Genomic DNA, 23,144 nt, shown 5'->3' on the forward strand with positions numbered 1-23,144 from the left:
AATGTAATCTATTTTGGTCATTTTCTTCATTACCTATACTAATTCTATTTCAGAGTATTAAGTCATCTGTAAATATTTCTTGTTTGCTTTTTTTTCTGACAAATGCACATGAATTTTGAGTCTTGTTCATGCAGTGCTTAAATGAAGTAATAAATGTAAAGTGACTGTTTATGGAGTTAATAGACTTTAATGCGTGTTCGTTTTCCTTATTTCTGTTTTATCTATGGGCCATGGTAATTACTTGTGGTTTTGGTTTGAGGTATCACTTTTACCTAACTTAGAAAAAAGGCATAATAACTATTTATGATTCCTTAAATATAGTCTATTCTGAAAATAGTTTTAGAGGTCATTTAACATTTTTATCCCTATAGGATAATCACGTAGGCTTTTTCCATAGACTTTGCAAGATTATATGCAGTTCTGCTTCAAATAAATAATTAAATAACTATTATCTCATTACCCTAACATGGTCAATCTTTTTCAGATCTTTTACCACTTCACTGCTATCCTTGGGAATAACTTCATTTTGTCATTGAACTTTTGAAATTTGGAGCCTCAAATATTGGCTCCCAATTCTACACTGGAAAAATGAGGTTATTTTTCCAGTACAGAATAGTGGGGCTGTTATTTATTTTTATCTGTTCATGTGTCAAACATTGCATTAGCTTTTTCTGAAGCTGCCGTATTGAACTTGTGTAAAATTCATGCTTTATGCTCCCTGATTTTTCTATCTCCCGTATTTTACTCATATTTCCTGCTCAGGTAGTGATATGTTAGAATTGTATTTGTATTCCAATAGTAACTTTATTCTGTTATTATTTTTCAGTTACAGTATTTGAAACTCTTTACTTTTTTAGCCAAACATTAAATTATTTTTTTCAAGCTTGTGCTATGTGCATATCTTATAAATATGCATTTTCTGATGTTATAGAAGTAATAGATACTCATGAAGAGGACAAATAATAAATTTTGTGGTATATTCAGCAAAATTTTAACATCCTCATTTTTTTAAATTACATTTCAACCTATAAATCAGATGATATGTTTCTGGAGTTTTTTTTTTTAATATATACTTAGATAATACTAACAGTATAAGCTTAGCAAGTTTTAGCAAAAGTTAAATGTCGTGTATTTTCCTCCATAAAATAAAACAGGAATAGTTTCTTATACTCTGAGAACTTATACTTAAAATTTTTTGAGTGTCAAAACTACCTTTTTATTTTATACAGGATGATAGCAAGCAGGCACAGTTCTTAGCTCTAGCTGTTGTTTACTTCATTTCGGTTCTGATGGTTTCCAAGTATCGTGACATTTTAGAACCCCAGCGAGAGACTGCAAGAACTGGAAGCCAACCAGGTAGAAACATCAGACAAGAAATAAATTCACCAACAAGTACAGGTACTTAATAATTATCTAATTATTTGAATTTTCATCATCATTTATCTCCTTTTTATTTAATTTTTACATCTAGATTTAAACTGGTTCTATTCATAATCATCTCAAGTATTTATAAGTAGGCAGTATATAAATGCTAATTTAATCTTGTTTAATTACACAAAAATGTAGAATGATATTTGCTATATTCTCATTTTATCACGGTTTTGGGTTTAGTTTTTCTGTTTATTAGCATAAAACATTTATGCTACTACTTAATATACAAATAAATCATGTATTTTAAATATATTATTTTTAACATTTACAAACATATGAAAGTAGGAGGTCCTTATAGAGTAGTTCAAAACCAACAGTAAGCCAAACTATAAATCTTTGTAGCCAAGTTCAGTAGCATCTTTCTTTCTTTCCGTCTGCCTTTCTTTCTTTCGATATGTATAGTTATTTCAGTATCTAAATATTCAGCCAGAGATTTATAATAAACATACATTCTGAATTTTATACCAAAGTTGCATCAACTAAAGTCAAAAATTTCTAGACAGCAGTGAACCGTTTTGGGTCATGTTGTCATCTATAGAAGACGCTTATGTTGTAGGAGTTCATGTATGATCAGCTTTGTTTACTCTGCTTGGAAATGATAAATATAGTTTTTGGCAACTAATACTTTTAATATCATAGGATGCTTTTTGTCTGTTGCATTTCCTGCCAGGTGTTTACATCAAAGTTATTTCTCTATTGTTTGCAGTGTTGCCTTAGCAGCCCAGTGATTATTTCATGTACCACTAGTTTGTAATAGAAATTATCCTTCCTAAATAAATGCATATGATATATACATTAATTGAATATTTTAAAAAATGGGTAGAAATTAGTGGTCAAATCTCTGCATTTTGTTTTCCATAATCATATCATATCTCATTTACTTTTTGCTTCTGTGTGGAAATACAGATTATGTTTAATTCTTTTTTGTTGCATGCTATATTTATTTTGAGTACATAAATGTGGTATTTCTTTATAGTATGATCTTACTTTTAACGTTTTACTCGACAAATTAAATGTTATCCTAACATTCCAGTTTCTGTCTTTTGACCATTTAAAACACAGAGACTCTATATGTTAATCAACTGTCTCTTCATTTTTAATGCATTCAGTCATGTATGTATAAAGCAAGCAATATTTTAGTGAAACCTTCCAGTTCTGATTTTTTGTGTGTTTGTATGTCTCTGTGTTTGTTGCTAAAATAACTCTACTTAACAAGTATGTTATTTCCTTTCTCTTAATACATGACTTCTTTCCCTCCTCCAGAGACACGGTCTTTATTGCTAGTACTGTTTGCATGTTGCAGTGATATAGAATTGTCTTGGATCTTCAGTGGACCATGTTGCAGGTTGTTACATGCTGGCTCAAATTTGATTCCATGATTTTCTCCACAGTTGTGGTCATACCATCTATCCCTCATCCAAGTTTGAACCATGGATTCCTTGCCAAGTTAATTCCTGAGCAGAGCTTTGCCCACTCATTTTACAAAGGTAATATTGACCTCATCTCCTGACCTGTTTGGGTATTCTTAAATTTCATCAATTGTTATACAGTAACCATTCATTAATGTAGTTGCTTATAAACACCTCAGCATACGGCTCAGGTTTCATGGAGATATAATGCATTGCATTTGTACCTGGCTATTAAGAGCAAAATATAGTTTTTATATTTGTATTCCATTGTATGTCTTTAAGTATCATCTTCAAATTAAGGCTGCATAATTATATGGATAATAAATGCATGGTGGTGGCATGCAGAAGAGATCACAGTAAAGTCCTACCTTGTTAGTGGGACCAAATTAGCTCTAAAATGAAGGCTACTGTAGAATGACAAGTAGAAAGATTTTAAACAAGCCTTGAAAGCATCACAGTGATCTCTGATTATTTAACTTCCTGTCAGAACAAAATTCCAACCCTTTTCAAAGGAATACAAAAAATTCTTCAAGCAATGCAATTATTCAACATTAAACATTCAATAAAAATTGTTAAGTGTGCAAAGAAAAAAAATGTGATGCATAAGCTGGAAACAAAAAAATCAATCAACAGAAGCACATTCAGAAGGGATACATACATATTGCAGAGTTGTCAGATCAGGGAATTCACAAGTATGTCCAAGATGTTTTTCAATCTAAAGGAAAAAACATAATACAGAGAAAATTAAAAGTGTTTTTAAAGAACCAATTGAAAGTTTCAGAGATGAAAAATAAAACAGCCAGAATGATGTCTCTGGTTAAGATTAACAGGAGATTATTCTGTGAAGAACAAAGGTGAGCCAAACTCTGCCCCCAACCCCCAACCCAGGATTTTCCTGTATACACACTCTGCATAATTCCTGGGACAGTGAATATGATGGATTTTATTCTTGTGACTAGGTTATATAGTATATGTTAGCACAGTTGCTTTTAAGTAAAGGTAATTATACAGATGGCTCAAGTAACCTAATCACACGAGCCCTGTAAAGGTGGAGAGTTTTCTCTGGCTTGTTTAGAACGGGACATGAGAGCACCTCGGTGTGAAAGGGATATGACATAAAGAAAGTTCTTTGTTGCTGAGATGGAAGTGACCATGCAGCAAAGACCTGAGATTTCCTTGTAGAAGCTGAGAGTACCTCCCAGCTAACAGTCAGCAAGAAAGTGGGGGACTTAAGCCTACAAACATCAACAAACTGAATTCTGCCAATAATAAGAGTAATTTTAGAGAAGGTACCTGAGCTCCAGATGATCACCAGTGTCTTCATCCATCAGCTAATGATATGGAAGATCAACTCATAGAACAAATAAAGCAGCAAAGTGTTTATTATAATTTGAATGCACTGATTTTTTTTTTGTTTGTTTGAGCATGTTTACCGAATCATTAATTTATTTTTTTTATTTTACAATATTTATAAATCTACAAATTTGAACACAATGATAATATAAAGGAAAAAAATCCTTTTCAGCTTTTAGTGCTTACAAAACGTATCTAACTCTGAGTTGTATAAACTAAGAAGGATTAGACTAGATTAGACTGAATTGTTATCTGGAGTTTGTTTTGTGTAGAAGTCTGTTCTAAATGGTTAACTTCAGTGACTGAAATATACTCTGGAGTAGTTAACCAGATTCAGAAGCCTGCGTCAGAATATCTATGCACTGCTTTCTTTATCTAGAAAGGTTTGCTATGAAACAGTTTTATTTGAACTGCACAAAGGTCTTAGGGGTATTTTAAAATTTTGAATTACTTTAGGGCTGATGTGGTGAATTTCCTCTTCTCTTTATTATGTGATAATATGGAAGGTGATCATAAATGACTATTAATGCATGCTGTCATGCAGTGGTTATTAAGAAGAAAAGTTCTGTTGATAATGTTGGAGATGCAAAGTCAATTCATAGTATTTTTGCAAGTTAAGAAAACAGTTTCATTCCAGTTGTAAATATGTAATAGGACTGGCTTCTTTGTCAGACATATAGTATTTGTTAAATGAACTCAGTACTTTCAAGCAGGAGAGATTGCAACATGTATCAGAATAGATTAAAGGACAAAAATAAAAGTTACAATTTTGGTAGTATGCAGTTTCTACAACATTTTCCATAGTTTAGTAATAATTATTTTAATAATATTATTTTATATTTGATAGTTATTACCAATAACTCAATCTTTAAGAATGATCTTAATTTTATTCATCTTGAAAAGTTATCTCCTATCATTTTATGTATTTGATAGAATATCTTGTATTTTTCATTAAAATAAGTTCATAATTAAGAAATTTATGAAAATGGAATCTTTAATTAAAATATATTTATATTATAACTTGATTATATTATATTATAATATATAATTATAATATATATTACATTATATATATATTATAGCTTGATTATAACTATATGATACAAATTATTGGTATTGAGTATTGATGAACATTGAGGGTATATTTTGAAGATACAATATTTCTAGCTTTGTTTTGGATAAAAGTTGTAAAATAGATACATGTTCTGAGCTCTCAGAATTCTCATTCTGTCAACATACCTCTGTAAAATAGCTTTCTCCATTCTGCATGTTATTAAAACAAAAACAGACAAGCTATATGTTATTCCCATGAGTACTAATATTGCCATTTCTACTTAGATAAGTTCACAAGCAAAAGTTCATCACACTATAAACTTTAAGTACTTATATTCCCAGTATTTGTTCACAATGTTTATAGAGACATTTCTTTGGGGGACTCACTCTTTGCTTAAAGATTTTTGTTTATTTATTATGTGTACTGAAAAAGTTACAAGTATAATTACATTTGTCTAGATTGATCACCTATGCACACACTCTCAGTGAACAACATGGATAATTTTTGTATTTTTTTCTCAATGTTACCTTCATTCTGATTATATTTATTGAAATTTAAATTTTTGTCTGTGGAGTCAAATAATACAAGCTATTGTGCTTTATTTTCTGTTTTGACGAGACTGATCTGGACTATTCTTGAGCTCCTTCGCATTTCACTCCCTTTTTTCTCCTCATGACTAAGCCTTTTAGAAAATTCTGAACCAGCGCTTTGGCCTCTCTCTTCTTCATCTTTGATAGTTCTTCAGTTCAAAGCCATAGCCCTTTTTTGAGTATTGTATAGTTTCTTCATTGGACTTGTCTCTAGGCTGTTACTGACGACAAAATTTTAAGTAACACTATTATATAAAATAATAATGTAATGAAATGTAATTTATATTTAATATAATATATTCATATAATAAATATTTTCTAATAGAGTCAATATAATGATTTTTCTTTATAAAAATTTCTAATAAAATATAGTTCTGTGAACAAAGTTAAAATGTCTTAATTGTGGCAAGAATACTCTGGTTCTGACTTTCCTGGATTACTACAATCATCTTGTTAAGTGGTTTTCTCACCTCTTGTCTTGTTAATCTTTGTTCTTTTTTTTTTTATAGTTCTGCTGAAGTTCATTTTAAAATATAAATGAGGTTATGTCTCTTTTTAACATAAAACATTTCTCACAACATTTAGAGTAAAGTATCACAACCTTCCTAACTTCATTTCATGTGGTTCTTGCATTTGCTCACTGTGCCACAGTCAAACTAACTTTTAGTTCTTTAATTATGCCATACACTTTCCTGCCTCTTGATCTTTGTTTGTTGTTCTAGGTTTTCTCTTCCCTGTATTTCATATGACTGGAGAGTACTCATTCTTCAGGTGTCTGGTTAAAGGTCATCACCTCCTCACAGAAGCTTTCCCTGTTACCATAGGGAAATAGCTTCCATCCACAATAACCTTATTTTCTATCGTAGCATCCTCTTTATTTCCCTTCTTGAATTTATATAGTTTATTTATTTGTTTAATTGTCTATTAGAATGTGTGCTTGAAGAAGGTAATCCTTAATTCTAGCATGACACTTGGAAGTTAATACAGGAAATATTAAGTAAATGAGTAAGCCAGTGAGAATGCTAAACAGTTTTTTTTTAAGTTGAATACTGATGGTAGACATAAAATGTATTTAATTAATAAACACTAAAAACAGAAAATAAAGTTTTATTGATGACATGTCCTAGTTGCGATAGAAGTTTTATGTTAATTATTTCACATTAGGTTTAAAACAACATTAAATTTAAGTGAACTTAAATAGGTTGTATAGTTTTCCTCTAACAATTTATTGTCAGAGAAAAGACTTATTTTATAATTCTTTTTAATAATTAGCGTATTGTGCTACTTATATAAGAATAGATGTATGGCATAAACAGTTGACAGGCTGGAATTTGTATGAGTATCTCATATATGATAACTGTAACTTTTCTAACCAAATTTAAGAAGTATTTGGCAAGTGGTAGAATTAGCAAATGAGGTAGCCAATTGAAAAAAATTTAATTTATATCCTTATTTCATATATCATGCTAAATAAATTCTGCATGTATTAAAATTTAAAGCTAAAAAGGAAACTGAACATCATTCAATAAAATGAAAATTAATATTTTAAGTAAGAAAAGATGTTTTAAATCATAACATCAAAATATGAAGTTGTAAAAATATGGCTAAAAAGTTTTATCTCTCTGCATCTCTAAAAATATTAACAAAATTAAAAGAAAAAATGCAAATAAGAAAAATTTATATTTATTAATACAAGTTAATAAATAAAAGCTTTAGTAAATAAAGAGCTCTTGCAAATCAGTTAAAAGAATGTATCATAGTGATGTAAAAATATAAAAAAGAAAATTGAACAGTTAACAGAAAGGCAATGTAAGTACAAATAAAGAAGATTTATATAAATCTACTAATAATCATTACAGCATTGTTAATCAGCTATACTTTTATATAAAATAAAAGATTCAAAAAAAGTAAAAAGTCTACTAATAATCACTACATTTATGTTGAAGCAAAACTGCACCATAATTTTCAAATTGGGTAAAATTTTGAAGGGTGAGAATGCAAATGTGCATTTTACATAGCATAAAAAAAGTCATAATCTTTAACCTATTAATTTTACTCTTAGAATTGTATACAAAGGAAACAATGAAAGATATGCCAACAGTTTATATACAAATATTTTTACCACTTAGTTTTATTTAATTAATACTTAGAAATAAAACTCATATTTTTGAATAAATAGTTACATTTGAGTTCTAATTACATGTTGATATCAAATACACTATATATTTTATATTACTCAGAGGTGAAAATCATGTAATTTTTACTCCGAGCAAATATTTTTCTAAAACTTCTACTCTTTAAAATAAATGTCTGCTTTCGGTATTAGTAAAGGAAGCCAACAAAAGCCTGCCACCTCTTTTTTTCTTTCGTCTTCTAATTTAATCTTTCTTTCAGTTTGAGATTTATTCAGTATATATTTGCTGAATAAATAAATTGTTTCCTGTTACATACTAGGTATTGGAGATACATAATAATGGGCACTAAGTTTTTATCTTTATGAAGGTACCATTCTAGTGAAAGAAATACACTTTTAGAAACCACACAATTAAATAATATAATTGAAAGCTATGTTGTATTCTAAAAAGTAAAATTTCTCAGTATTATGAGCCTTGGTACATCAGATGTTAAAAAATCTACTTGCAATGCAGAAGACCTGGGTTCAATCCCTGGGTTGGGAAGATCCCCTTGAGAAGGTAATGGCTACCCACTCTGGTATTCTTGCCTGCGGAATTCCATGGATATAGAGCCTGAACTTCTACAGTCCATGGGGCCACAAAGAGTCAGCCATGACTGAGAGACTAACGCTTTCATGAGAACATAGAAAAGAAGAAACCTAATTTAATTTAGAAATAGAGGAAAACAATAGAATGGGAAAGACTAGAAATCTCAAGATAATTAGAGATACCAAGAGGACATTTCATGTAAAACTGTGCACAATAAAGGACAGAAACACTGTGGACCTAACAGAAGCAGAAATATTAAAAAGAGGTGGCAAGAATACACAGAAGAACTTAATGTCTTAAGTTCTTGAGAAAAATGTCTTAATGGCCCAGACAACCATGATGGTGTGATCACTCACCTACAGCCAGATATCCTGGAGTGCAAACTCAAGTGGGCCTTAGGAAGCATCACTACGAACAAAGCTAATGGAGGTGATGGAATTCCAGCTGAGCTATTTAAAATCTAAAAGATGATGCTGTGAAAGTGCTACACTCAATATGCCAGCCAATTTGGAAAACTCGGCAGTAGCCACAACACTGGAAAAGCTGTTTTCATTCCAATCCCAAAGAAGGGAAATGCCAAAGAATGTTCAAACTATTGCATATCTGCACGCATCTCACATGCTAGTAAAGTAATGTTCAAAATTCTCCAAGTGAGGCTTCAACAGTACCTGAACTGAGATCTTCCAGATCCAAGCTGGATTTAGAAAAGGAGGAGGAACCAGAGATCAAATTGCCAACATCCACTGGATCATAGAAAAAGCAAAAGAGTTCCAAAGAAACATCTACTTCTGCTTTATCGACTATGCTAAAGCCTTTGACTTAAGCCTTTGTGTGGATTGCAACGAACTGTGGAAAATTCTTCAAGAGATGGGAATACCAAGCCATCTTACCTGCCTCCTGAGAAATCTGTATGCGGGTCAAGAAGCAACAGTTAGAACTGGACATGGGACAACAGACTGGTTCCAAATAGGAAAAGGAGTACGTCAAGGCTGTGATATGCAAAGTATACATCATAAGACATGCTGGGCTGGATGAAGTGCAAGCTGGAATCAAGATTGCCAAGAGAAACATTAATAACCTCATTAATAACTGGGTCTTAGTGAACTAAAACCAAGGTGTTTTCAGGATGGTATTCCTTTGGAATGCTTTAAGGAGAATCTGTTTCCTTCTCTTTCCTAGCTTTTAGAGGCTGCCTGTATTTTGATTCCAAAATCACTTCAGATGGTGACTGCAGCCATGAAATTAAAAGATGCTTGCTACTTGGAAGAAAAGCTATGACCAACCTAGACAGAATATTAAAAAACAGAGACATTACTTTGCTAACAAGGGTCCATCTAGTCAAAGCTATTGTTTTTCCATTAGTCATGTATGGATGTGAGAGTTGGACCATAAAGAAAGCTGAGTGCTTAAGAATTGATACTTTTGAATTGTGATGTTGGAGAAGACTCTTGAGAATCCCTTGGACTGCAAGGAGATGCAACCAGTCCATCCTAAAGGAAATCAATTCTGAATATTCATTGGAAGGACTGATGCTGAAGCTGAAGCTCCAGTCCTCTGGCCACCTGATATAAAGAACTGATTCACTGGAAAAGACCTGATGCTGGGAAAGATTGAAGGCAGGAGAAGGGGACAACAGCGGATGAGATGGTTGGATGGCATCACTGACTTGATAGACATGAGTTTGAGCAGGCTCTGGGAGTTAGTGATGGACAGGGAAGCCTGGCATACTGCAGTCCATAGGGTCACAAAGAGTCGAACACGACTGAGCAACTGAACTGACTGAATTTAAGTTTCGAAAAAAAGCCTCATGGAAGCAATATTAAGCTTTGAAGCGAAGGATGAACATGTGGCTGCGTTTTCTGAGAAATTCCTTGGCATATTTTGGGAACATATGTAAATGGAACACAAGAATGAAGGGAAAGAGAAACATCCCATGAATTTAGATACGCAGTAACTAAAACATGTAGGGCTTGTAAACTACACTAAGATTGTGGTTTTTAAACTAAGCAGAGGAGTGTTACATTAGTGTTCTATTGCTGCCATAACAAATTACCACAGACTTACTGACCTGAAACAACACAAATTTATTATTTTATATTACTGTAAATAAGAAGTCTAACATAGACTTCTAACTGGACTAAAATCATGATGTCCTCAAGACTGCATTCCTTTCTGGAGGCTCAAGAGATCCATTTTCTTTGTTTTTTCCAGCTTCCCAAGGCTACTCATATTCTTTGGTTTATGGCCTTCTTCCTTCTCCCTCCATCTTTGAAACCAGCAACAGGGCATCTTTCAGACTGTTCTGGAGTCACAACTTCCTCTGAGCACAACTAGGAAAGACTTTCTGCTTTGGGGTTCGATTGAGTCCACCTGGGTAATCCAGGATGGTCTCTTCAAAGCGCTTACATTGAATGGAAGGAAACATTCACAGGTTGTGCAGAGTAGGATGTGGATATCGTTGGAAGGGAGGAAGCATTGTTCTGCCTACTACAAGTATCATACAGTTTTACAAAGTATTCTGAGTATAGTGAGGGAATAGATCAGAGGAGCATGGAGGGAAACTGACAAAACCAATCGGAGGCTGTTGCTTTCTAGGTAAGAAATGGCTGTGGCTTACAATTAGGGTGGTGGCAGTAGAGATTAAACAGGAAGGTAAATAAGAGACATATTTTGAAGGTAAAGTTTGACAGGATATGGTAACAGATTGGATGTGGCACATTAGGGTATGTGATGTTCTCAAAGATAACACTTGGCTGTTTGGGAGATACTGATCTGCATATAAAAGGGCCAGAGCTAGGGAAACTGAAGATCAAAAGAGAATAACTGGTAGAGTGGTTGGGCTCTGTATTTTCTTTTCTCTTTGGCATTCTGGTTAATTTTTATGCAGTTTACCTCAGGTCAGTTCAGCTCAGTCGTGTCCCACTCTTTGGGACCCCATGAAATGCAGTACACCAGGCTTACCTGTCCATCACCAACTCCTGGAGTTTACTCAGACTCATGTCCATTCAGTGATGCCATCCAACCATCTCATCCTTGTCATCCCCTTCTCCTGCCTTCAGTCTTTCCCAGCATCACGGTCTTTTCTTTGCATCATGTGGCCAAAGTATTGGAGTTTCAGTGTTAGTCCTTCCAGTGAATATTCAGGACTGATTTCCTTTAGGATAGACTGGTTGGAACACCTTGCAGTCCAAGGGACTCTCAAGAGTCTTCTCCAACACCACAGTTCAAAAGCATCAGTTCTTTGGTGCTCAGCCTTCTTTATAGTCAAACTCTCACATCCATACATGACTACTGGAAAAACCATAGCTTTGACTAGTTGGACCTTTGTTGACAGAGTAATGTCTCTGCTTTTTAATATGCTGTTCAGATTTGTCATGGCTTTTCTTCCAAGGAACAAGTGTCTTCTAATTTTATGGCTGCAGTCACCATTTGCAGTGATTTTGGAGCCCGCCAAAAAAAGTCTCTTACTGTTTCCATTGTTTCCCATTTATTTTCCAAGAATTGATGGGACCAGATGTCATGATAATAGTTTTCAGTTGAGTTTTAAGCCAACTTTTTCACTCTCCTCTTTCACTTTCATCAAGAGGTTCTTTAGTTCTTCGCTTTCTGCCATAAGGGTGGTGTCATCTGTGTATCTGAGGTTATTGATATTTCTCCTGGCAATCTTAATTCCAGCTTGTGCTTTATCAGGCCGGAATTTCACATGATGTACTCTGCATATAAGTTAAATGAGCAGGGTGGCAATGTACAGTTTTGACGTACTCCTTTCCCAATTTGGAACCAGTCTTTCGTTTCATGTCCAGTTCTAACCGTTGTTTCTTGCCCTGCATACAGATTTCTCAGGAGGCAGGTCAGGTGGTTGGGTATTCCCATCTCTTGAAAAATTTTCCATAGTTTGTTGTAATCCACACAGTCAAAGGCTTTGGCCTAGTCAATAAACCAGAAGTAGATGTTTTTCTGGAACTCTCTTGCTTTTCAGTGATCCAACAGATGTTGGCAATTTGATTTCAGGTTCCTCTGCCTGTTCTAAATCCAGCTTGAACATCTGGAAGTTCACAGTTGATATATTGTTGGAGCCTGGCTTGGAGAATTTTGAGCATTACTTTTCTAGCGTGTGAGATGAGTGCAGTTGTTCAGTAGTTTGAACATTCTTTGGCATTGCCTTTCTTTGTAAATGGAATGAAAACTGACCTTTTTCAGTTCTGTGGCCCCTGCTGATTTTTCCAAATTTACTGGCATATTGAGTACTGCACTTTCACAGCATCATCTTTAAGGATTTGATATAGCTCAACTACAGTTCCATCACCTGCACTAGTGTTGTTCGTAGTTATGCTTCCTAAGGCCCACTTGATTTTGCATTCCAGGATGTCTGACTCTAGGTAAGTGATCACACCATCATGATTATCTGGATCATGAAGATCTTTTTGGTACCGTTCTTCTGTGTATTCTTGCCACCTCTTCTCAATATCTTCTTCTTCTGTTAGGTTCATACCGTTTCTGTCCTTTATGGTGTCCATCTTTGCATGAAATGTTCCCTTGGTGGCTGTTATTTTCTTGAAGAGATCTCTAGTCTTCCCATTCTTTTGTTTTCCTCTATTTCTTTGCATTGATCGCTGAGGAAGGCTTTCTTATCTCTCCTTGCTATTCTTTGGAGCTCTGCATTCAAATGGGTATATGTTTCCTTTTCCTCTTTGCATTTAGAGTCTCTTATTTTCTCAGCTGTTTGTAAGGCCTCCTCAGACCACCATTTTGCCTTGTTGCATTTTTTTTTCCCTTGGGGATGTCTTGGTCACTGCCTCCCATATAATATCATGAACCTCCATCCTTAGTTCTTCAGGTACTCTATCAGATCTAATCCCTTGAATCTATTTGTCACTTCTAGTGTATAATTGTAAGGAATTTGTTTTAGGAGCAGTGACCCCACAAGAGACTGACCCAGACTTGCCTGTGAGTGTCCAGGAGTCCCTTGTGGAGGCGTGGGTCGGCGTGGCCTGATTCAGGGTTGGGGGCACTGAGTGCGGCAGTGTGTGCATGGGACCTTTTGAAGGAGGTCGCCGTTCTCTTCATCACCTCCACCATAGTTTGACCTCAGGTCAGACAACAGGGAGGGAACACAGTCCATCCCATCAACAGAAAATTGGATTAAAGATTTACTGAGCATGGCCCCGCCATCAGAACAAGACCCAGTTTCTTCCACAGTCAGTCTCTCCCGTCAGGAAACTTCCTTAAGCCTCCTATCCTTACCCTTCAGAGGACAGACAGATTGAAAACCACAATCACAGAAAACTAATCAAACTGTTCACATGGACCACAGCCTTGTCTAGCTCGATGAAATTATGAGCCATGCTGTGTAGAGCCACTCAAGACGGATGTATCATGGAGGAAAGTTCTAACAAAACGTGGTTCACTGAAGAAGTGAATGACAAACCACTTCAGTATTCTTGTCTTAAGAACCCCATGAACCATATGAAATGGCAAAAAGATATGCCACTGAAAGTTGAGCTCCCCAAGTCGGTAGGTGCCCAGTATGCTACTGGACAAGAGTGGAGAAATAACTCCAGAAAGAATGACGAGACAGAGACAAAGGCAAAAACAATGCCCAGTTGTGGATGTGACTGGTGATGGAAGTAAAGTCTGATGCTGTAAAGAGCAATATCGCATAGGAACCTGGAATGTTATGTCCATGAACCAAGGCAAATTGGAAGTCGTCAAACCGGAGATGGCAAGAGTGAACATCAACATTTTAGGAATCAGTGAACTAAAATAGACTGGATTGGGCGAATTTAACTCAGGTGACTATTTTATCTATTATTGTGGGCAAGAATCCCTTAGAAACAATGGAGTAGCCCTCGCAGTCAACAAGAGAGTCTGACATGCAGTTCTTGGGTGCAAGCTCAAAAACAACAGAATGGTCTCTGTTTGTTTCCAAGGCAAACCATTCAGTATCACAGTAGTCCACGTCTATGCCCCAACCAGTCATGCTGAAAGAATCTGAAGTTGAACAGTTCTATGAAGACCTACAAGACCTTCTAGAACTAACACCCAAAAAAGATGTCCTTTTCATTATAGGGGACTGGAATGCAAAAGTAGGAAGTCAAGAGATACCTGGAGTGACAGGCAAATTTGACCTTGGAGTACAAAATGAAGTAGGGCAAATTCTAACAGAGTTTTGCCAGGAAAACGCACTGGTCATAGCAAACACCCTCATCCAGCAACAGAAGAGAAGACTCTACACATGGACATCAAATGGTGGTCAATACCAAAATCAGATTGATTATATTCTTTGGAGCTTAAGATGGAGCAGCTCTATATAGTCAGCAAAAACAAGACCAGGAGCTGACTGTGGCTCAGATCAAGAATTCCTTATTACCAAATTCAGACTTAAATTGAAGAAAGTAGGGAAAATCACTGGACCATTCATGTATGACCTAGATCAAATCCCTTACAATTATACAATGGAAGAGTTTACCTAATTTGCATTTAATAGAGTAAAAGATACAAGTTAATTACATACAGATTTTTAGTTCATTTTAAATTACTCTAATGTGAATAGTTTACTTCATATTGCTATTTGAAAAATAAGTAATCTTAATGTAATTTTTAGTACTGTACTAGCAAGAAGCTGTATGTTCATTTCATGTTATTACTTTTAAGGTTGTTTGGAAAATAGCAACTTGAGTAATTGAATAGGTAAGAAATATTGAAACACTTCATAAATAACTGTAAAGCAAGAAATTTTTTTGGAGGAAGGAATGTGACAAATGAGGTCACCATGTAGAAAATATGTCATTTGCTGAACTTAACCCCATATTTTCCAAAATGCATTAGATGAACTCATTGTTTGTTTTGTTCAGTCGCTAAGTCGTGTCTGACTCTTTGCGACCCCGTGGACTGTAGGTGAACTCATTAGGGTCAATGAAAGGAGGCATCTGGCACACAACTGCTTGTTTCTGACAAGGTTAAGATCACTTAGTCTGGGAATGTTTCTCCTTTGTGTACTAACATGGCCTATTGCTACAGAAACTGTTGAGAAGTACTGAAAAATTAAGTCTCCTGTCAGTAATACAACTTGCACAGGTGCAGTCATTTATACTTTGTGCGTTGCTCATGCATGGCTTCTATTGAAATCACTTGGGTTAAATTCTCAAAGTACCATAGTGTGGAATCATTTTGGAAACATGGATTTTAAGCTGAAGTTTGTGCTATCTTTCGAGAGCATGTTCTGTAAAAGGTTAATGAATAATGGGAAATTAAGGTAGATTTTCTGAATACTGACCTGTGGGTGGCACTAGTGATAAAGAACCAGCCTGTTAACGCAGGAGAGTAGAGAAACAAGGGTTCAATCCCTGAATCAGGAAGATCCCCTGAGAAGGGAATGCAGCCCACTCCAGAATCCCATGGACAGAAGGGCCTGGCTGGCTTCAGTCCATGAGGTTGCAAAGAGTCAGACACAATTGAAGTGACCTAGCATGCATGCCTGTCCTGTTTTCTATTTGCAATTATTATTATAAAATTTTTCACTGGTGTTTATTTTCATTTCTACATGAATAACATCACAAAGTATGCTTAACAAAACATACGTATTTGAATAGAATTCTTATGAAATATCTAAATTATTGCATCCTTTTGAAATAATTTTTTTATCATTTATAGTAAAAATAAAATTAAGATTTATCATTGTGTAAATATTTTGATATGGTGTGGACCTAACAGAAGCAGAAGATATTAAGAAGAGTTGGCAAGAAAGCACAGAAGAACTGTACAAAAACATCTTAGTGGCCCAGATAACCACAATGGTGTGTTCATTCACCTAGAGCCAGACATCCTGGAATGCAAAGTCAAGTGGGCCATAGGAAGCATAACTATAAACAACACTAGCACAGGTGATGGAACTCCAGTTGAGCAATATCAAATCCTTAAAGATGATGCTGTGAAAGTGCTGCACTCAATATACCAGCAAATTTGGAAAACTCAGTGGTGGCCACAGGACTCCAAAATGTCAATTTTCATTCCAGTCCCAAAGAAGGGCAGTGCCAAAAATGTTCAAATGCTTCACAATTGCACTCATTTCACATGCTGGTGAAGTAATGCTCAAAATTCTCCAAGCTAGGCTTCAACAGTACATGACCCAAGAACTTCCAGATATTCAAGCTGGATTTAGAAAAGGCAGAGGTACCAGATATCAAATCCCCAGCATCTGTTGGTTAATAGAAAAAGCAAGAGAATTTCAGAGAAGCATCTACTTTTGCTTCATTGACTATGGTAAAGCCTTTGACTGTGTAGATCACAACAAACTATAGGCAATTCTTAAAGAGATGAGAATGCAAGACCACCTTACCTGCCTCCTGAGAAATCTGTATGCAGGTCAAGAAGCAACAGTTAGAACTGGACAGGGAACAATGGACTGGTTCCAAATTGGGAAAGGAGTCTGTCAAGGCTGTATACTGTCACCCTGCTTATTTAACTTATATTCAGAGTACATCATGCCAGATGCTGGGCTGGATCAAGTGCAAGGTGGAATCAAGATTGCTGGGATGGATGCCAATAACCTCAGACAGATGACACCACCCTTATGGCAGAAAGTGAAGAGGAACTAAAGAGCCTCTTGAAGAAAGTGAAAGAGGGGAGTGAAAAACCTGGCTTAAAATTCAACATTCAAAAAACGAAGATCATGGAATCCGGTCCCATTTCTTCATGGCAAATAGGTGGGGAAACATGGAAACAGTAAGAGACTGTCTTTTCTTGGGCTACAAAATCACTGCATATGGTGACTGCAGCCATGAAATTAAAAGACTGCTCACTCCTTGGAATAAAAGCTTTGACCAAATTAGACAGCACATTAAAAAGCAGAGACATTGCTTTGCCAACAAAGATCCAACTAGTCAAGGCTATGGTTTTTCCAGTAGTCATGTATAGTTGTGAGAGTTGAACTGCGGTATTGGAGAAGACTCTTAAGAGTCCCTTGGACTGCAAGGAGATCCAACGAGTCCATCCTAAAGGAAGTCAATCCTGAATATTCATTGGAAGGACTGATGTTGAAGCTGAAACTCCAGTACTTTGGCCACCTGATGGGAAGAACTGACTCATTTGAAAAGACCCTGATGCTGGGAAAGATTGATGGCAGGAGGAGAAGGGGATGACAGAGGATGAGATGGTTGAATGGCATCACCAACTCAATGGACATGAGTCTGGGTAAACTCCAGGAGCTGGTGATGGACAGGGAGGCCTGACGTGCTGCATTCCATGGGGAGGCAAAGAGTTGGGCATGACTGAGTGATTGCACAACAATAATATTTTGATGAGTCATCTGAAAATTTTTTAATATTCCAATTTAATAAACTTTTAATTTTTTATAATCAAGAAGTCAAAATTTACATTGAAGTTCTGTGTATGAAACTACTCAGTTATTGATTTTAATTGTTAGTGAGAGAGTCTTTTGAACAGAAAAGCAAAATTCTCTATAGTTGGTAGAAAAAAATATTTTTATTTGGTACTTTATGAACTCAAATCAAAGATTTTATGTTCTTATATATTTTATATGTTAACAGAATGCTTATATTGTAGCCTGAGTTGAAACGTTTACTTTTTTGTCTAGCTCTTAATGTGAAACACATCATAAGATTCTGAGACATGTTAAGGTAAAGCCAAACCTGTAGACCAAATCTATAAATGAGGTAAATTTAGACTAAGTGCTGTCCTTGACTGAATGCCTTGTGGCAGTTGAACTCTATAAGGAAAAATTTAGCCCGGGCTAGTAGCTATTCCACTGTGATATTTTATTGATGTTCAGTTCAGTTCAGTCACTCAGTTGTGTCCGACTCTTTGCAATCCCATGAACCACAGCACGCCAGGCCTCCCTGTCCATCACCAACTCCCAGAGTTCACTCAAACTCATCATCGAGTCGGTGATGCCATCCAGCCATCTCATTCTCTGTCGTCCCCTTCTCCTCCCGCCCCTAATCCTTCCCAGCATCAGAGTCTTTTCCAGTGAGTCAACTCGTCCCATGAGGTGGCCAAAGTATTGCAGTTTCAGCTTTAGCATCAGTCCTTCCAATGAACACCCAGGATTGATCTCCTCTAGAATGGACTGGTTGGATCTCCTTGCAGTCCAAGGGACTCTCAAGAGTCTTCTCCAGCACCACAGTTCAAAAGCATCAATTCTTCAGCGATCAGCCTTCTTCACAGTCCAGCTCACACATCCATACATGACCACTGGAAAAACCATAGCCTTGACTAGACAGACCTTTGTTGGCAAAGTAATGTCTCTGCTTTTTAATATACTATCAAGGTTGGTCATAACTTTCCTTCCAAGGAGTAAGTGTGTTTTAATTTCATGGCTGCAGTCAGCATCCACAGTGATTTTGGAGCCCCCAAAAATAAAGTTTTTATTTAATTTAATTAATTTAATCCAGTTATTGATGTTAGAGTTCTGTTTTGTTTCTGTGTTTACATTCTCTGTTTTACAAGTATAGGAATGTCACTGCCGCTGTTTAATTCTGTCCTGATTTTTTTTACTGTAACTGTGTTCTCTCCATTATTGTATAGTCTATAGATTAAACATGAATTTAATAAATTCAGTAGTATCTCTAAGAGTGGAAATAACTGACTTAACCACCTTCTCATTCTATATTCCTAGGTAATTTCAACAGTTTTCAGTTTCAGTTACCACCTCTGGTTGAATGATCCCCAAATACATGGCTATAGTTTTCTTGACTTCCAGATATAAATGTCCCAGAGATTCTGCAGACTCAATTCATTCAAAATTTAATTCATTATCTTCCTGAACAACTTGCTTCTTTTTCACGTGCTTTCTTGGTTAGTGAAATACCCCTATTTTTTTTTTCTTCAGCTAGATATTCCAGAAGCATCTTGATTCTTTATTGTCCTTCTTATTCCTAATGTAGTTTTTCTACTTTGTCTTTTTTTCCTCAGCCAAATATGCCTTTATTTATTTATTTATTTTCATTTTATTATTTTTGTTTATTGGAGGCTAATTACTTTACAATATTATATTGGTTGGTTTTGTCATACATTGACATGGATCCGCCCCGGGTGTTCATGTGTTCCCCTTCTTGAACCCCCCTCCCACCTCCCTCTTCTCCATATCCTCCCTCTGGTCATCCCCATGCACTAGCCCCGAGCATCCTGTATCATGTGTCGAACCTGGACTGGTGATACGTTTCACATATGATAATATACATGTTTCAATGCCATTCTCCCAAATCATCCCACTCTCACCCTCTCCCACAGAGTCCCAAAGACTGTTCTGTACACCTGTGTCTCTTTTTCTGTCTCGTATACAGGGTTAAGGTTACCATCTTTCTAAATTTCATATATATGCATTAGTATACTCTATTGGTGTTTTTCTATCTGGCTTTCTTCACTCTGTCTTAATCTTCTGTCACAAGGTTTTATTTAAAAGTGTGAAATTAAGTTTACCTCATACCTTTTTCCTTCTCTACTGTTTTGCCAGAAATACTACTGAAATTTTCTGACTTCTTAAAAATACTTTATGCAGTTAAGTTTTGACCTTGAGAACAACTAAGAACAACCTGTCTTTCATGTTGTTCATCCAGTGTTTTAGTACTATTATCATATTCTACAAAATATTACTAAAGCCCTTGCCTAAGCAAACAAGCAAAACTAAAATATGTTTCATAAATATGAGGAAAATTACAGTATATCATGGACTTGTAAGATATGTATATTTTTAATTTCTTTGTCCAATAAAATTCTATACGAATAACAGCAGCAAAACACCTAAGGTTAGTTTTATAGAACTTACAAATGTTAATTTCAAAGAGATCATCAAAATAATTTAGTTTGCCCTTCTTGTTTTGTAAAGAATAACTGTTATTAAAGTAATACAAAAAGCTGCCATTTACTAAATATCTATTTTATGCAGGGAATTGCAAGTAATCTACATATGTATCTTATTTTCTGCTTCAGCATGATTTTATTAAGTTAAATACTGTTACTATTTCCATGATACTTTAAAAAAAATATTTATTTGACTGTGTGTGCATGCTCAGGTGTGTCCAACTCTCTGACCCCATGGACTATATAGCCTGCCAGGCTCTTGTCCGTCGGATTCTCCAGACAAGAATACTGGAGTGGATTGCCATTTCCTCCTCCAGAGGATCTTCCTGATCCTGGGATTGAACCCATGTCTCCTGCATTGGCAGACAGATTCTTTAACATTGACCCACCTGGGAAGCTGTTATTTGATGTCACTGGGTCTTCATTGCCACCCCAGGGCTCTTCAATGTTTGTGTCATGTGGGATCTTTAGTTGTGGCGCTTGGGATACTTTTTTTTTTTTTTTTGCAGCATATGGGATCTATATAGTTCCCTGACCAAGTATTGTTCCAAGATCCCCAGAATTGGGAGTGTGGAATCTTAGCCACTAGACCACCAGGAAATTCCTAAATACTAGATTAGATAAATTTTTCAAGGTCATCATTTAGAATTTGGTAATATTTTATTAAAAGGAAAGTTATGACCAACCTTGATAGTATATTAAAAAGCAGAGACATTACTTTGCCAACAAAGGTTCGTCTAGTCAAGGCTATGGTTTTTCCCGTGGTCATGTATGGATGTGAGAGTTGGACTGTGAAGAAAGATAATCGCCATTCAATGCTTTTGAACTGTGGTGTTGGAGAAGACTCTTGAGAGTCCCTTGGACTGCAAGGAGATCCAACCAGTCCATTCTAGAGGAGATCAATCCTGGGTGTTCATTGGAAGGACTGATGCTAAAGCTGAAACTGCAATACTTTGGCCACCTCATGCGACGAGTTGACTCACTGGAAAAGACTCAGATGCTGGGAAAGGTTGGGGGCGGGAGGAGACGGGGACGACAGAGAATGAGGTGGCTGGATGGCATCACTGTGGACATGAGTTTGAGTGAACTCTGGGAGTTGGTGATGGACAGGGAGACTTGAGTGCTGTGATTCATGGGGTCGCGGAGAGTCGGACATGACTGAGTGACTGAACTGAACTGAACTGAATATTTTATTATAGTGACCTTTGTATAATGAGATTTGATAGGGATTTAACATTTTAAAAGATGTTTTTCTTTTTTATCTATTTAATTGGTAGTACTGTATATGCTTTCATACGTATATATTTGTGATTCACTTTCCATATATTGAAGTTTATATTTATTCATAATCATCATGAATATTCCAAAATAATTGTCCTTAAAGGTGCATATAGGTCAAATTCTCGAGGCTCACTATTCTATTATTACGGCATTTATCCTTTGGAACTAATCATTTGACATGTTTTTGCAACTAACTCTTTAGAATTTAATGTATTACATGTAATTTTTAAAAATACCTTTAGTTTAAAATTTTCAATTAGTTATTTCATTACTGGTTATTGAAATACCAAAAAAGATATAAAAATGGCTTCATATTTTAAGGAAGATATTAGAGGAGTATAATTTATCTTGCATGACTGGTAGCTGACAATGAAAGGATAAAAGGAAGCTTAATATAATATTTATTTATAAGCTCTTATAAGAAATTATAGTAGGAACTATTTCTCCATGTTTCCAAAAGTATCACTTTTGACATGCCAGATGATTTATAAAAGAAACAGGGCTCTGTTGATGCTTACTGAACAAAATAACAGATATATAGGTGATATGTTTTAACCAAGTTGTGGTGTTATGTACATCCATTTAGCAGAGTTTTTGTTTGTTACAGGTTTTCTTTTCTGTGAGTATATTTTATTAATAACAGTGGGTTTTCATTTGCGAAGCATTTTGTTTAAACTGATTTCTATCATTATAGAAACACCTGCTGCATTCCCGGACACTGTAAAGGAAAAAGAGACACCAACCCCTGGTGAGGATATTCATCTAGAAAGTTCCATTCCTCATACCGATTCAGGAATTGGAGAGGAGCAAGTAGCTAACATCCTGAATGGGGCAGAATTAGAGACTAGCACAGGCCCTGATGCTATGAGTGAACTGTTATCCACTTTGTCAAATGAAGTGAAAAAGTCACAGGAAAGCCTGACCGAGAACCCCAGTGAAATATTGAAGTCTGCACCATCCATATCTAGCATTAGTCAAACTAAAGGCATCAATGTCAAGGAAATACTGAAAAGTCTTGTGGCTGCCCCAGTCGAAATTGCAGAATGTGGCCCTGAGCCTATCCCATACCCAGACCCAGCATTGAAGAGAGAAGCGCAAGCAATTCTTCCTATGCAGTTTCATTCCTTTGACAGGTAGGTACTGAACTTACTATTCACAGTGCTGTGTGTATAGAAGGAAAATTAGTGTCTGTTTAATTTAAAAATATTAGGCAGATCTTGAAAATATGTTTATTACTATGGATTCTTACCACAAAGACTATCAAAGTGATAGGCCAACCTGATTGATCTCATAGTCAGGCATTTTAATTATATGTTTCAAAAAAGGGGCTACAGTATGAAATGGGGAATGACACATTGAATTGAAAATAGGGTAACACAGATTCTGCTTATGACCTATCGTCAAGTGACTACATTGGAGAAGTCATTTTATATGTATGTGTGTGTTTATATTATGTACATATATATAAATATGTGTACATATA

At 35.6% G+C, this 23,144-nt stretch overlaps 1 protein-coding gene across 2 annotated transcripts in view; it reads left to right on the forward strand.

Moving 5' to 3' along the window:
• NBEA (neurobeachin) overlaps nucleotides 1-23,144 on the forward strand; it is a 671,823-nt gene that overhangs the window by 214,853 nt on the left and 433,826 nt on the right. For both annotated transcript variants that reach the window (XM_088842722.1, XM_088842723.1), the window contains exons 29-31: nucleotides 1,230-1,398; nucleotides 2,823-2,918; nucleotides 22,356-22,794. In XM_088842722.1, the coding sequence (XP_088698848.1) occupies nucleotides 1,230-1,398; nucleotides 2,823-2,918; nucleotides 22,356-22,794 (704 nt within the window). The remainder of the gene's footprint in view (nucleotides 1-1,229; nucleotides 1,399-2,822; nucleotides 2,919-22,355; nucleotides 22,795-23,144) is intronic.

This window comes from Moschus berezovskii, chromosome 13, assembly GCF_049115385.1.
Source record: "Moschus berezovskii isolate FMDL1 chromosome 13, NW_MosBer_1.0, whole genome shotgun sequence".
Lineage (NCBI taxonomy): Eukaryota > Metazoa > Chordata > Mammalia > Artiodactyla > Moschidae > Moschus > Moschus berezovskii.